The sequence below is a fragment of the Haliotis rubra genome, unplaced genomic scaffold, assembly GCF_003918875.1.
Source record: "Haliotis rubra isolate DU_JTF1 unplaced genomic scaffold, ASM391887v1 Scf90, whole genome shotgun sequence".
NCBI classification, from domain to species: Eukaryota; Metazoa; Mollusca; class Gastropoda; order Lepetellida; family Haliotidae; genus Haliotis; species Haliotis rubra.
In genome coordinates, this window is record NW_025767635.1 from 1,725,206 (window position 1) to 1,739,087 (window position 13,882).

The window sequence follows — 13,882 nt, forward strand, 5'->3', positions numbered from 1 at the left end:
AACTACACTCACTCAAAACATACACCATTAATCAGTTCATGAAACAAAACAGTTGTCGAGTCAATGTTTTAACTAACATCTTCGTTATTTGTGCATGTATTCTAAACAAATATTATTTACAAACTATCATCAAACATCACAGTCACTGGTCTCACCTTGTCCCACAGGGACTGAAGCTCCTCTTGACCTCCAAGATCCCAGAAGTTGAGACGCACTTTGCCCAAGTCAATCTTTCCAACTAGAAATGGATGGAGGACAATCACACAGAGCAAGCTGCTGAACTTCTAAAACAACACTTTATTTCAGCGAGTCTTGGTACAGGATACATATACGGATGTCACTGTTGCACTATTTTTGCCTGGACTACTTTGTTTACAGATCAATGTTGGAAGGGAGGTAACTCTTTAAAGTATGCGTCAAGTAGTAGTAGAGGGGTGGTAGGGGTGTGGGCTGTTGCCGCACAGGCGGCTTAGAGGCTTACTTGTGTGAATTAAGCGTCCCAGCCCCCTTAAAAAAAATAGCGAGAGGCATCCTTCGATGTGCCGCCAGCCTAGACCAAAAGTTCCAAATATTGACTGATCGGGAGTCCCGGTGGTGTGATGGTAGAGTGTAGGAGTCGTAATCCAGCGACGCAAGTTCGAGACGGGGTATCGGCGGAAACATTTGCAAGTGGAGTCTGCGACGGGCTGGTGCAGAGGTTTGCACCAAAGTGACCGCTCATGCTATGAGCGGTCAGTGTTCAAGGTTGCGCTGGTGCAGAGGTTTGACCGCTCATGCTGTGAGCGGTGAGGGTTCAAGGTTGCGGGTCAGGATCGTGGTTTCTAAGCCAAACAAAGATGGCCGAGCTTAGCAACGCCATGTGGACTGGGTTTATTCTGACCGACCCATCTAAATGTAGCCGTAATATTCGGCGACGACTTTATGGAGTGGGTCTGCCATGAAGTCGTCGAAGACGATTAGAGAGTACAGGACATCACATTCTCGGGTCTTGAAGCTATAATCGATTAACATATCCATGAGACGTTGTAACCGTTCGGTGCCCACGAGACCTAAACGACCCATTCCGTCGATCGTTTTTCTGGGTTGACCATCTCTTGAGCATACTGATGACCTCGCCAGCTAAAGTCCTGTTGAATCTTTCGACCATGGCTTGGCTTCGGTGAGCTCCGGCCACGCCTCGTCTCACCTGGACTTTATGCTTTGATAACAGCTGCGACACGGCTCCCATGAACTCGGCGTCCGGGATCGACTTGTAATTGGCCATGTCAAGCAACAGCATTTGTAGATGCGTTCTAAGGCCTTAGCAACTTGACTCGAATCTTTGGTCGTTAACGGCTCCGCTTCCTTGTAGCGACTGGCAACGTCCACGACGGTCAGGGCGTACTTGTACATTTTGTTTCTCACCCTGTCGTGTGGGAGAAACAGGAGGTCGGCTTGATTGGTACGATTGGGTATGGAAATGTCAAACTTTCTTCTCGGGATGTATCGGGGAGCCGGCAGGTACACTTGCCAGATGGCTTGTTTTTTAAGCCAAGCTTTGGCGGTATCCTCAGAGACGCGAGTGGCTTTGGCTTGCTTCGGGATGGCGCTCACGCCTTTCCAGTAACCCCGAGGGCTGTTGTAAACCTTCTCCATGATGTATACACGCTATTCTTCATTCAATTGTCTCGACGCATTGAGTGGAGTTTCCTTTATTGGGGGTCTCGGAAACTCCCAACGCGTCGAGGCCTACTGTTGGTACCCATAGCTATAAGTGTGGATGCCATTGTTCGCAATCGATCGTTTGGTATCCAGGGGCGATAGCGAGGTCTTGTTGAGAGTGATGCCATAGATGATGTGTTTGTTGCTTCTCAACGTGTTCATGGGGTGTTTGAACATGCATTTATCGAAGAGAGCCTGTTTGAAGAAGGTGTGTTTGATGTGTTGTTTCACCACGTATTTCTTGACCCCTTTCGCCTTTTGGATTTCATCATGATCGGCTTTTTGAATGGAATACATTTTAGGTCTCAATCTGATGTACTCTGCGATGGGTGTGCCGGCGCATTCGTCCTTCATCTTGCCGAGGACCTTTTTATTGGTCGTGCTGTGTAGGGCGTGGTCTCGGGGGTAATCGCTGGTGTCGTACAGGTGCAGGTGTTTCGCCATGTCCTCGTTCACGTCCTTGGTGTGTATATTCAACAACAAGGAATCGGTGTCGGTGTACAGCAGCTCGTGCCGATCGCCGTACTGTGGTTTGAGTCGGTTGTAATTAAGGGCGTACATCAAATGTTTGGACTGTGTCAGTTGAGCTTGATATGGCTTTTGTTCATGTGTAGCGCTTCCAAGTCCTTATGGAATAGCTTGCTCTGGTTGAAGGCCGGGCTGGCTATGAGTTGCCTGAGTTTTTCTTCTCGTAAGATCGCACGAGTTTTACGTTGACGTGTTTTCTCAAGTTTTCCATGGTTTTGCCGAACATCGAATTGTTCATGAGTTTGTAGAGGTTTTTCTCGAAGTCGCTGGTGGCCTGTTTTCGCAGCTCGGTGTTCAACCGAATGTAAGGTTCAATCCAGGAACTTTGATCGAATTGCAGCACCCGATGTATTTTGGTTAGCTTCATGCCCAGCAACTAGTACAGTTGCAGATTCTGATAGTGTGCCACGTACTTGGTCTTGTGCATCAAGTTCGGAACGAGTTTTTGGCGAGCTTATTTTTCCATAGCAACGTTAGTTGATAGTCCGACATCCAGTCACATACAGGAGGTGGATGGTGGGCTTGCTTGAGTCATAGCTTTCCATGTATTGGTTGTTGTTTCGCGTACCGTTTGGAGACCATGGAAATCCCACCGTGCATGCCTTTCTCGATGAACGGGTGCATGTCGTAATCCGTGAGCAATTCCAGTTTAACTCTGGTTTTCTTCAGCAGTGCATCCCACGAGAGACCGGGGGCTGGTGTAGTTCCAGGTGGGGTCGAGTTGATACTGTTTCAAACACGTCGTTCTGAATGTCTCGAACACGTCGGCCAGCAGCAAGCCACTGTAAAATCAGTCGATAGGGGGGGAGAGAGAGAGAATCGTGGCTCCCCAAACTTGGTCCAATTGTCCATGTACTCGGGTACACGCCCTTCCATAGCAGCAGAGGTCGAGTTGCCGCATCGGTGTAAGCTGGAGGTTGCAAGCGTTATGGGCAGCACCTCTGTATCGACCGGTGATGTGGCAATGATCTCTCACGACATCCCCGTTCAGGGGTTGGTCGCACACGTAGCAATGCTGAGCCTTTTTGTGAGCGAGATTACGGGGCAGGGTCCGACAAAGGTTCCCTGATGTTTCTCTCTTCACGTTGTAAGAACGTGAGTAATGTTTCGGCCGCATCGGGACCTCGGTAGATCACGGGAGCATTCGTTCGTCCGTCGCATCGGACGACCATGTACCTGAACCCGCAGTGATCGTCGTCGTTGTAGTTTTTAACGTTCACGATGGCTTTTTTATTCTTTTATACGGAGGCAAGTCTAGGTACGATCAGCTACTGAATGGTACGTAGTTCACTATGTCCAAATAGATGGTGTTGATACTTCCCACCACCCACCCAGAACCCCTGTGCATCCACCGTGCCAACGATTCTTGTACTTTTTGTAGCGAGGTATGGAGGGTCGAAGGGATCGAGTCGGATTGAAGTACGACTTCCTGCTTGCCTCTGAAATAAGGCTCGATGGACTCGGTACTGCCATCCGTCTGCTGTTTGTTGAGCTACATGTGGATGGTCAACTGGTATTTGATACTTTTTAAATCATCCAACTTTTCTTCGACTTTGTTGGCGATCAGAGGTTTGACGCTGTTGACGTCGATGTTAGACTGCATGGTTATTTACCAGCCTCTCAGATACTTACCCACGGCATGGTCCGTCGGCACATATCTCTACTCGACCGGCATGGTGTCTTCCAACAAGGTGAGCAGTTGGGCTTTCCTCATGCGAGAATAACCCTTCAATCCTCGTTCTTTAGCTCGGAGTTTGAGGTCTCGCACAGTAGGGGGCTTGACATATTTCATGTCGAGCAAAGTGAGCAGTTGGGGTTTCCTCATGCGAGAATAACCCACCAATCCGAGACTTTTAGCAAGAGCTTTGAGTTCGCCACCGGTCGTCATGATTGCTATATCCACATGCAAAGTCAAATGTCTAATTGATTTATATATCCACCTGCAAAGTCAAATGTCTAATTGATTGATATATCCACATGCAAAGTCAAATGTCTAATTGGTTGTTTTTTCAAGGGGAGATAACTCCATCAGCCTTCTCTTTTGTAAATGAAGCGCACATAAAAAATCTTTTTCTTTTTTTTAAATTTTTATTCTGAGGAGTCGTTTACGATCGTTGAGATAATCTTTTTTCTTCTCATAAATCAGTTTCTCCACGGCCAAATTGTGATGTTTCGGATATCGGTCGGTCGCGTTGGACGTTCGTAATCAGGAAAAGAGATAATTGCTCCCAGAAAAGGCCAGGACGTTGACTAAAGCCCCCCAACATGATCGCGACCGTGGCCATTTTTTTAATATATTTTATACTTTCTTACTTTAATATGTTTTCCGGAATGATGCCTTGCTTGACGAGCATCTCTTTGGTGGCCATCGCCAGTCCCAAGTCGAGCACGAGCATGCCCATGTCTTGCAGGTTGAAATTGAGTTTGAGTGCCGGTTGTTTGTGATCATTTTGCTTAGCCTATGGCCAACCCGCTGACCCCGGCGGCGTGATACGCGTCGTTGACGAACGTTTTTCTGTCGGGGTTAGACATGATTATAACATAAGGTGTGGGTTTACCTCTAATTGTGGTTTTGTCGATGGGGTCACCACCGGTGGTGGTGGTGGTGTCCTTTGTTGATGGAGCCATACGACTGCGGTGATACCCACGACAGCGGGCTGCCACAGAGTACGGAATCCACGGCGGGGTCGGTTTATGATGCTTAGCTAACCCCCTTTTTTTACCGGCGGCTACTTTTTTTGGATTCTTGGGTTTCTTCGTGACGGTATCAATCACTCAGTGGGGGGTCTCCTCCATCGCAGGAGTCGTTTCGGTGTTCGGCTCCGTCATCTCGTATATCAGTAGTCTGACATTTATGTTTAAATTGGGAGTGCCTCGCCGTAATGATCGCCGCGGTGATGGGAGCTAAGAATACACCGTATCGGTGATACCACTTGCAACTGAGGGTGTTCAAGGAGTGACCGATAAACGGATCCACGTCTAGATCTTCACACAAATAAGGTCGACGTGCCAGTGGAATGGGAAGCAGAGACAAAGCGATCGTGGTGTAACATTAAAGAGTCGACCCTATGGTTTTTGTCATTTTGGCACCGAATCGGGATTCGTATCTTGCGTACAGTTTATCGATGTCCCCCTCAGACATCTTATAAATTTTATCGGTGGTTATGGTTTTGCCCAAGTATTGTTTCCCCTTCCCACCCACGATGAGGGCCACGAGTCTCTCTCGTTTATCCCTGACATGATCATTTTCACTCTCCTTCTCTTCCTCGGATATCATTTGCACGAACATGGGGTCCAACTCCATCTTGTAATACATCAATCTGTTTCTAAATCTAATATTATAAAATCTGACATAGCCCAAACAGAATGAGATGAATAGCAGGTAAAACAACACGAGAATTTCAAACATCGTCATGGTATACATTTAATTTTGCTAAGCAGGTTGCTTGGTTTTGCTTAGCAGGTTGCTTGATTTTGCTAAGCTAGCACACCACATAAGTCACGGGTTGGTCTGTTTTCAGCACGAGTTTGGCGTGTTTCGTTTGGGCTAACAAGGTTCTCACGCGTTCTCGTTCGGGTTTGGTGGGAATCACGTCGTTTTCCCTTAAACATTCCTCGAACGAATCCTTATCCTTGCAGTGAAACAGGGCGACCCATCACGTCTGTTCCCTCAGGTCTTTCAGGAAGTTTTTTGCGTGAGGACCCAAACGCTGTGTTTCATGTGACGTCCCGAAAACGCTAAACGCCCATCCTGATGTAGACAATCTGAAGGCCATCAGACTTGTGTTTTTGCCTCCAAACACAACATCCAAGACTCAGCTGATGGACCAAGGCGTCATCAACAACCTAAAGGTCCACTACAGAAAGCAGCTGAAGACCAAGTTCATCAAGGCCATTGACAAGAAGGAGTCTGTAAGCATAACAGTCCTTGATGCCATGCAGCATTTACGACAGGCTTGGGACTGCGTCCAACCCCAGACAATCAACAAGTGCTACTTGCATGCAGGCTTCAAGATCTCAGACCAGACCAACACCCAAGACGATGATGACAGCGACCCTGAGGATGATGTGCCTCTTGCCACCCTAGTTGTCAACAACATCACTCTTGCGCAGTATGCCAGTGTAGATGATGACTTAGTAACCAGCTGCCCTGCCAGTGAGCAAGACATCGTCCAGAACATTATTGATTCCAGGACCAGGACCCAGCGACGACAAAGATGAAGACGATGTGCCCCCTCCTCTACCACCTACTCTTGATGCCACAACAGCAGCCCTAGAAATCGTCAGGCGTTATGTGATATCACAAGACGATGGAGACAGTGTAATGACAGGATACAACATGGTGGCCAACTATGTAACACAAAAGGAAATGAAGAAATGTTTCACAAAGAGACAATCCCTCATGACATCTTTTGTGGAGTAATAAGTTAGACTGTTAGGCTAAAATATTTTGTTTCATTATGTTTGATTTTTATTACTTTGTATTATAAATGTATTACTTAACGCAATGAAATGTTAGAGAATAAAACATGTCATATTACTTACAAATGTTGTCTGTTGTTCTGCTGTCATTTCCGGGTTTTGATAAGTTTGGATAAGTAAAATACCTGATAAGTAAACAATTTTGGCGAGTCCCTTGAAATTTTACTTATCAGGTTTATACTGTACTTGTGGAAAACTTTCCTGCATCCAGACGTGCAAGCCCATGGTTGTACTCGCATAGAAGTTTCGCTCTACACACATCCACACAACTCGGAAGAAATAGCAAACGATTTGGTAGAACAAACTCTAGAAATGGTATCTCCTCCAGACACCAACTTGTTCGTCGTACAACCACAAGCAAAACAATGGGAAAACCTATCGAAATATCTAGACCGCTGTCTTGTTCTGGCAGATCGCCCACAGGGCACCATATTCGTAGTTTGGTATGCACATTCGGAGACGGGTAGAATTTCTGGGGTCCGTATTGCTCCAACAAGAGCTGACGACGATCCTACGTGGGAGAAAGCGATAGAATGGGCTGCAGCAGATTTTGGTTTCCGAGCATGTCCAATATTTCGGGTAGATATACTCTCCGCTACAGATGCTGGTGTGGAGCTAGGTCCACTACGTTGCTATACAAAGGATCCTGATACCAAAACGACACTGTCTGCAAGTAGAAGACCAACCCAGCTACATCCAAATGGAGCAGATCCAAGTATTCTATTGCCTTCTTGCAAGACAGTAGAGTGGGAATGGAGAACAGCCAAATGTAGCACCATAGGCAAGGCTTCTACGAAATACACAAACGAAAAAAATAGAAGACGTTGCAAATACTACATGGTCCATTCTAGGATACCGCAAACAACCAGGAGGACAAACAGCCAGCAGAGTAGTCTTGTTGCAAAAAGGCGTAGAAATGCCAATTGTGGTTTGGGCAAACATGGAGCGTGTGCTGGAAGAGAACTACGACTTTGTGGAGACCACTACGGACAAATACGCACGGACGAAAATCGTGAGGCTTGGCCTGCAGCAAAGAATACCCTGTTGGCCTGCACATCCGCATAGAACCCACCAGAACTTTCCAGAAAGATGGAAGGACCATATTCTGGAATCCTATTGCCGTAGTAGTTGCCCCAGATCCTAGAAAGCTATCTTCTATAGAAACCGAGATAGAGCAAGACTACAACAACCTGCTAGACGAAAAAATGCAAACCATTGTGGTAGAGACTGCAATAGACCCACTTCCAAAGGATACAACCAAACTTCTAGATGTCGAGCCTGGAAAATACATGTGCAGAAAGTTTGCCGCTGCAACATTCCGAGGGAAAGCAAGAATTGTATTGTATCTGCTGCCAGTGGGGGTAGAAGGGAACCCAACCACAGACATCGAAATACCGACATATGGATACTTTCTAGAGAAGGAAATAGAAAAACTTGGCAGAGTAGAAGCCCTGCGGAAAGCAGACAGCTTGCTTTTCTGTAGAGTAGGTCCAGAAAAGACAACACCACAAAAAAACAAAGATAGACTGGTGTCTGTAGTATACAGCTAAAGAAACAAATAGTCCCACCAGGGATACAGAATAGAATACCTCTCGTGTACCCAATGATATACATTCTGCTACGATTTACAAACTGTTTTGCTGTATGTATGCCAAAGTGGCTTAGTATAGGAGCTGTTTGGTCTGTTGGGCCTTCCCCAGCCATTTCTCATAGTTTTTCGTCCATCGAAGAATACTCCATAGGGTCCTCTTTCCAGTATGCAGCCTCTGCTTTGTCGAATGCCTCGAATGGGAAGCAGGGTGGATTTCCTCTCTTGTATACAATATGCATTGCTGCAAAAATATGTAGTTCTATATACTACGCTGGGTTAGGGAACATGAACATCAACGTTGCCGTATTTATATACAACCCGGAACAGTTCCCACGACCAACCTGGTGGGAGTTTTTGTTCGTAGTCCTGATACCACGAAATCCGTTATAGTATCAAGGGTTTATTTATATGACAATCTCAACCTCATTAGCTATAAATATATTAATCAAAGATTGACCGAGGACCAATTGAAGCTTATTTCCTAACTTATAATATACTCGAGATGGGATTGTATCCGGCCATGGAAGACGGGGCTCAAACGCTCAGACAGATCAGCGAAATTAAACACCAATTGGAACGAGAGCGCGGTGTGCGACTCGGATTGCACAAAAAATACCATCGAGCCGTCAATGCCATCAACAGTGTGGACACATCTCTCGTGGCAGCTAGCATGGGATTAGGAGTAGCAGGCGTTGGCTTATTATCCACTATCATGGCCACACCCGTCGTCCTCGGGTTAGAAATAACCGCCGGGGTATCGGGGCTGGCGGGAGTAGCCCTTAAATTCATTTCACGTCGTCTGCAACGGAAAGCGCTGAAGCATGATAGGACCAGGGTTCTGGTCGAAGCCAAGTTAAACACGATCAACGATCATATTTCCACCGGGATCACCGATAGCAAAATCTCCGAGGAAGAGTTTCCTTTGGTGATGTTGGAAATCGCGAAATACCACTGAATGAAAGAAGAGATTCGAACCAAGACTCGAAAAACCGCTGACATCGGCGAAGACGAGAAAAAGAGCTCATAGAACAGGGTCGACAACAAATCATTCAAACCTTCCTTACCAAGAACAAAGATCTCATCAAAGACTCACCTTAAACATAACCTAGTAAAAAATAATAAACCCTCATCGTACTACTACTTTTCAAGAAACCCACATTAGGTCAACCCGACCGTAGGCAGTCAGGCAACAGCTACTGTTTAGATCAAAGCACATCAAGCAAACTGTTTTTTGTAGATTTTAACATTGCTATATTTAACTCATACGCTTTGATTGTAGCTTCTAAAAATGTTTTCAGCGTCTGGTTTCAAACATCCTTTTCGCTACAACCAGCCAGCAACCCTAATACGGCTGTGTGCCTTGCTTTGTATTCAATACCCACGTGACAGGCCACAGCCAGAAGCCACGATCCTGACCCGAGACCTTGAACCCTCACCGCTCATAGTATGAGCGGTCAAACCTCTGCACCAGCGCGACCTTGAACACTGACCGCTCATAGCATGAGCGGTCACTTTGGTGCAAACCTTTGCACCAGCCCATCGCTGACTCCACTTGCAAAAGTTTCCGCCGGTACCCCGTCTCGAACTTGCGTCGCTGGATTACGACTCCTACGCTCTACCATCACACAACCAGGACTCCCGATCAGTCAATATTTGGAACTTTTGGTCTAGGCTGGCGGCACATCGAAGGATGCCTTTAAGGGGGCTGGGACGCTTAATTCACACAAATAAGCCTCTAAGCCGCATATGCGGCAAAACCCCCCCTCTACTACTACTCGTCATACAAGCTTTCCTCCAAGACATGACAATGTAAACCTGTATCGAGACTTACAGAGCCGGGAGATCACTTACTATTGAGACCAACTGTGCTGGTGATCTTGGACAGGTTCATTCCCTGATAGTTCCTGTTGAACTTGGTCTTCGTCTGCTCCAGATATGTCTGATGACAAAAGTAACAACTCTATACATCCTGTATAGAAACTTGGAAAGTAGATCACATCTCGCACCAGTAACTCACTCACTTCCAATAAGCACAAAAATATGGAATGGATGGAAACAAAACAAAAAAATACAGGGATGCACAATAATATTCACTGTACCAAATATATATAGGATGTCATACTAGTGCATTTGGATGTTTTGTATTGAACGAGAAGATGTCATGAGAGCAGAGAAACAACTCGTTCTTCAAACTCTTTGTTTCTCTGCTCCCATGACATCTTCGAGTTCAATACAAAACATCCAAATGCACTAGTATGACATCCTATATATCTTATCTTGCATGAATCTGTTACTTAATAAGTAGAACCGGCAAGGGTTCAATACGGAATCTGGGGTGCAATACAGAATTTGACCACGTCATCCGTATTGCACCCCTGTATTACTATCCTAAGTTTACATGGGTATATAATAAAAACATAAAGTTCCTGTTATAAAAGAAATCATTACATCCTACAGCACATTACACTACACTATTTCATATCATCACCAACAGTCCTGGTTATGAAAATCATTTACTAAGTAAGGACATAATTATAAACTATATACTTTACAAGTCCCCCTGCACATACACATGACCACTTGTCTACATTATATCACCCAAAACATGTTTATATTTGTATGTGTCTTTAGTTTGTGTCAGTAATCAAGTTCTTAGTAAGTCCAAGAAACAGGAAATAATGCACTGAAGGTCATTCAGGAATTATTGTGGAATGAATTGTTTTGCTGAACAGATGGGCCTGGTGGCACCGTACATGTTCTGAATAGTTCCATATCATAAAAATGGTTACAGTTATCTTGCTTAAAACATGTTGCTCTCCAATGTATACTGGTGAAGCCATTGATGATGAAGGTTGGGACGTAGACTTGGCCAACCACACCTGACAGACAAATTGACCAGTTCTGACACAACTTTAAAGTTAGTTAATCTTATTTATTGTAATTTCAAATACAAACTTCTAAAATATGTGACACTGCCTTCACACAATGTAATTCCTTCAAAAAAGGAGAAAACCAACAAAGACACCATACCGTGGCTTACATGTATGGATATAACACTGAGTGTTTCTCGATTGTCCTAAGACAGTGCTCAATCAAGAGCTCGATCATACAGCTACTCATGGGGCTTACAGTGGGCAATGTCCGAGGGTCACATGACTGGTCACTTAGCTACATGTAGAGGGTCAGTAGAGACATGCAGCTGTTCAAACATTCCTCACACGTGTGCCTTCACATAATTCTGGTGATATGGCCAGACAAACATGATTATGAAAGTAGTATTTTTCAACACAACTAACATCAGTTTTCAATTCACTCACAAGTAGACATCTTTAAAATTAGCTTAGCTAGACATATGCTGGTGCCTACTGGTCATGTGAAAGAACCATTGTTATGAAAATGAATGATGTCACAAGGGTTTTACCTTGACTTACAAAAGTCATCAATATATGTTAGGGGTCCTTGCTGGTAGTATGAGGGTCCTGTATTGAGATGATGTGGTGTAACGTTCAGATCCTGGCATGAATCAGTGATCATGTGGACAATGGTCAGGACTGATTGGTGAACTAACAGATAATTACTCTTGATGTGCTGTAGGTATGCCTTTGGTATTTTCTGCGTCTCTCTGGATGCAGTATTTTGGGTTTTTCTGCATCAATTCTCTACATTTGGGCATACAAGTTGCACATTTGTGCGTCGAGTAAAACCCTGATGTCACATTCAATTATTTGTAACAAGCTGCAAGGGGCTGCTTCCTAAACAATGGCCATGAACAAGACAGGTAGCATGAACTTGTGCAAGCTGAGAACAACTTGTACCCTTATTGGTAGGAAGATTGTTTCCTTATGATAGAGATGCTCTTCTGACTTGTGAATGAGCACTATTGTGAGGACGGTACCTGTCACTATTAGGAATAATAACATTTCAGGAAAATATCAAATAAAATAATGAATGAAAAAAGAAGTATTATCCTCACCGTTTTTCCAGCATTGTCAAGTCCCAGGATGAGGACAAAGTATTCATCTTTCTGGAACAAGTACTTGTACAGGCCGGACAGCAATGTGTACATCAGGGATGTGGCAAGATGATGGACTGATCTGAAACATAAGGTACATAACAGTTTTATGTTACCATGACATGCATGAAGCCTGTAATATCTTCAGAAAACTGGCTGACAAAGGTACTAAACTGTGTTGTGGCACCTTAGATAATTATGATCACATTGTGATCACTTGTGATCTGACAATTATTGAGCTTGACTAAATAAAAAAGTAAATGAATTGTTCAGTCTACCTAATAATGCCAACAGTTTTGTGTTATTGGTGAGTCCCTGCCGTGTGGGTTGTAGTCAAAAGGGCCAAAGGACAAAAGGGCCAAATTGAAAAAGTCAAAAGGGCCAAAGGAAAGTCAAAAGGGCCAATAGAAAGTCAAAAGGGCCATAGGTAAAAAAAGAACATACAAACTAATATATATTACTATAGATTACTGACTAGTGTCTGACACCCATGACTCTGTTTAAACCTCTTGTAATCATTACAGAAACAGTTGTATGGTTGACTATACTCACAACATAAACACTTAACCACTGCTGTTAATCTTGTTTAGATTACTGACTACTTGTAAACATTAGACAAACAGTTGTATGGTATAAAGTAAACACTTAACCACTTTGAGATTATTTAAATAAACAACACTCAGGCACTCTGATGTATTTAGGATGTTTAGGATTAGAACTACTGCAACAACATGTAATGAATTTCTTTTAATCTTACTATTTTATAAAAGTTTGGCCCTTTTGACTTAAGTCTATGGCCCTTTTGGCTTTCTGTTGGCCCTTTTGACTTTCCTTTGGCCCTTTTGCCCTGTTCCCTGCTGTGTGAGGTCAAATGCTGCCCATATTTCCATGGCTGAAACATGGCAAATGGCTGTGATAGATTTTTAGCAAAGTAAGGATGACAGCAAATATATCACCAAAGGCTTAAAATGATATGATGTAATAGTTTAGTGTTCATCTGTGGTAGTAGATAAATATTCCTGGTCACAATAACAACTTCATGGTTCCTGATTTAAAGTGACTCTGATACAGACAAACCGCAGACACGGTCAGACAGTGATTCTGTAAGATGGGTTGGTTGTCAACAAAACCTTTTGCAGGTGATTTGGAGACAACTTTGTCAAATGCACCATCAGACTTCCAATACAAAAGTGATTTAATCCGATAACTGAATTGTGTGTTTTCGCTGAGAGTTTTAATAATATATTTTATCCAAAGATAAAAGAAACACCTATAAGATTGCGTATCCGTCAATCTGGATTTTGATAGCCGAGGCAGGACTGACATAAACAATAACGGGCTATAAATTACCTTGCCGGTTTTGTATTCGTTAAACAGAAATCAGTTACTAACATGATTGATAAAAGATAATCAATGCCTGGAAATGAATTCTAAACAGTACATCAAAGAAATGAAAAACAAATGAAACACGCACGCTTTTCTACTGAGGACCGGATGTTTCCATTCCAGCTGATGACTCGTGAGCAATGGGCAGACAATCTACTAAAGGGAAGTAACTTGCGCGCTGA

The 13,882-nt window shown here is 44.1% G+C and overlaps 1 protein-coding gene across 2 annotated transcripts in view; it reads right to left on the minus strand.

The window, feature by feature from the left end:
* LOC124263967 (ADP-ribosylation factor-related protein 1-like) overlaps nt 1-13,848 on the minus strand; it is a 32,516-nt gene extending 18,668 nt beyond the window's left edge. Inside the window, exons 1-4 of one of the 2 annotated variants that reach the window (XM_046698696.1) lie at nt 13,789-13,848; nt 12,276-12,396; nt 10,154-10,241; nt 156-238 (exon numbers count right to left, since the gene is read on the minus strand). In XM_046698696.1, coding sequence (XP_046554652.1) covers nt 156-238; nt 10,154-10,241; nt 12,276-12,368 — 264 coding nt within the window. In that variant the 5' untranslated portion in view covers nt 12,369-12,396; nt 13,789-13,848. Of the gene's footprint in view, nt 1-155; nt 239-10,153; nt 10,242-12,275; nt 12,397-12,592; nt 12,739-13,788 lie in introns of those variants that run through there. The other variant, XM_046698697.1, reaches the window with a different exon arrangement.
* Nucleotides 13,849-13,882: the final 34 nt, after the last annotated feature.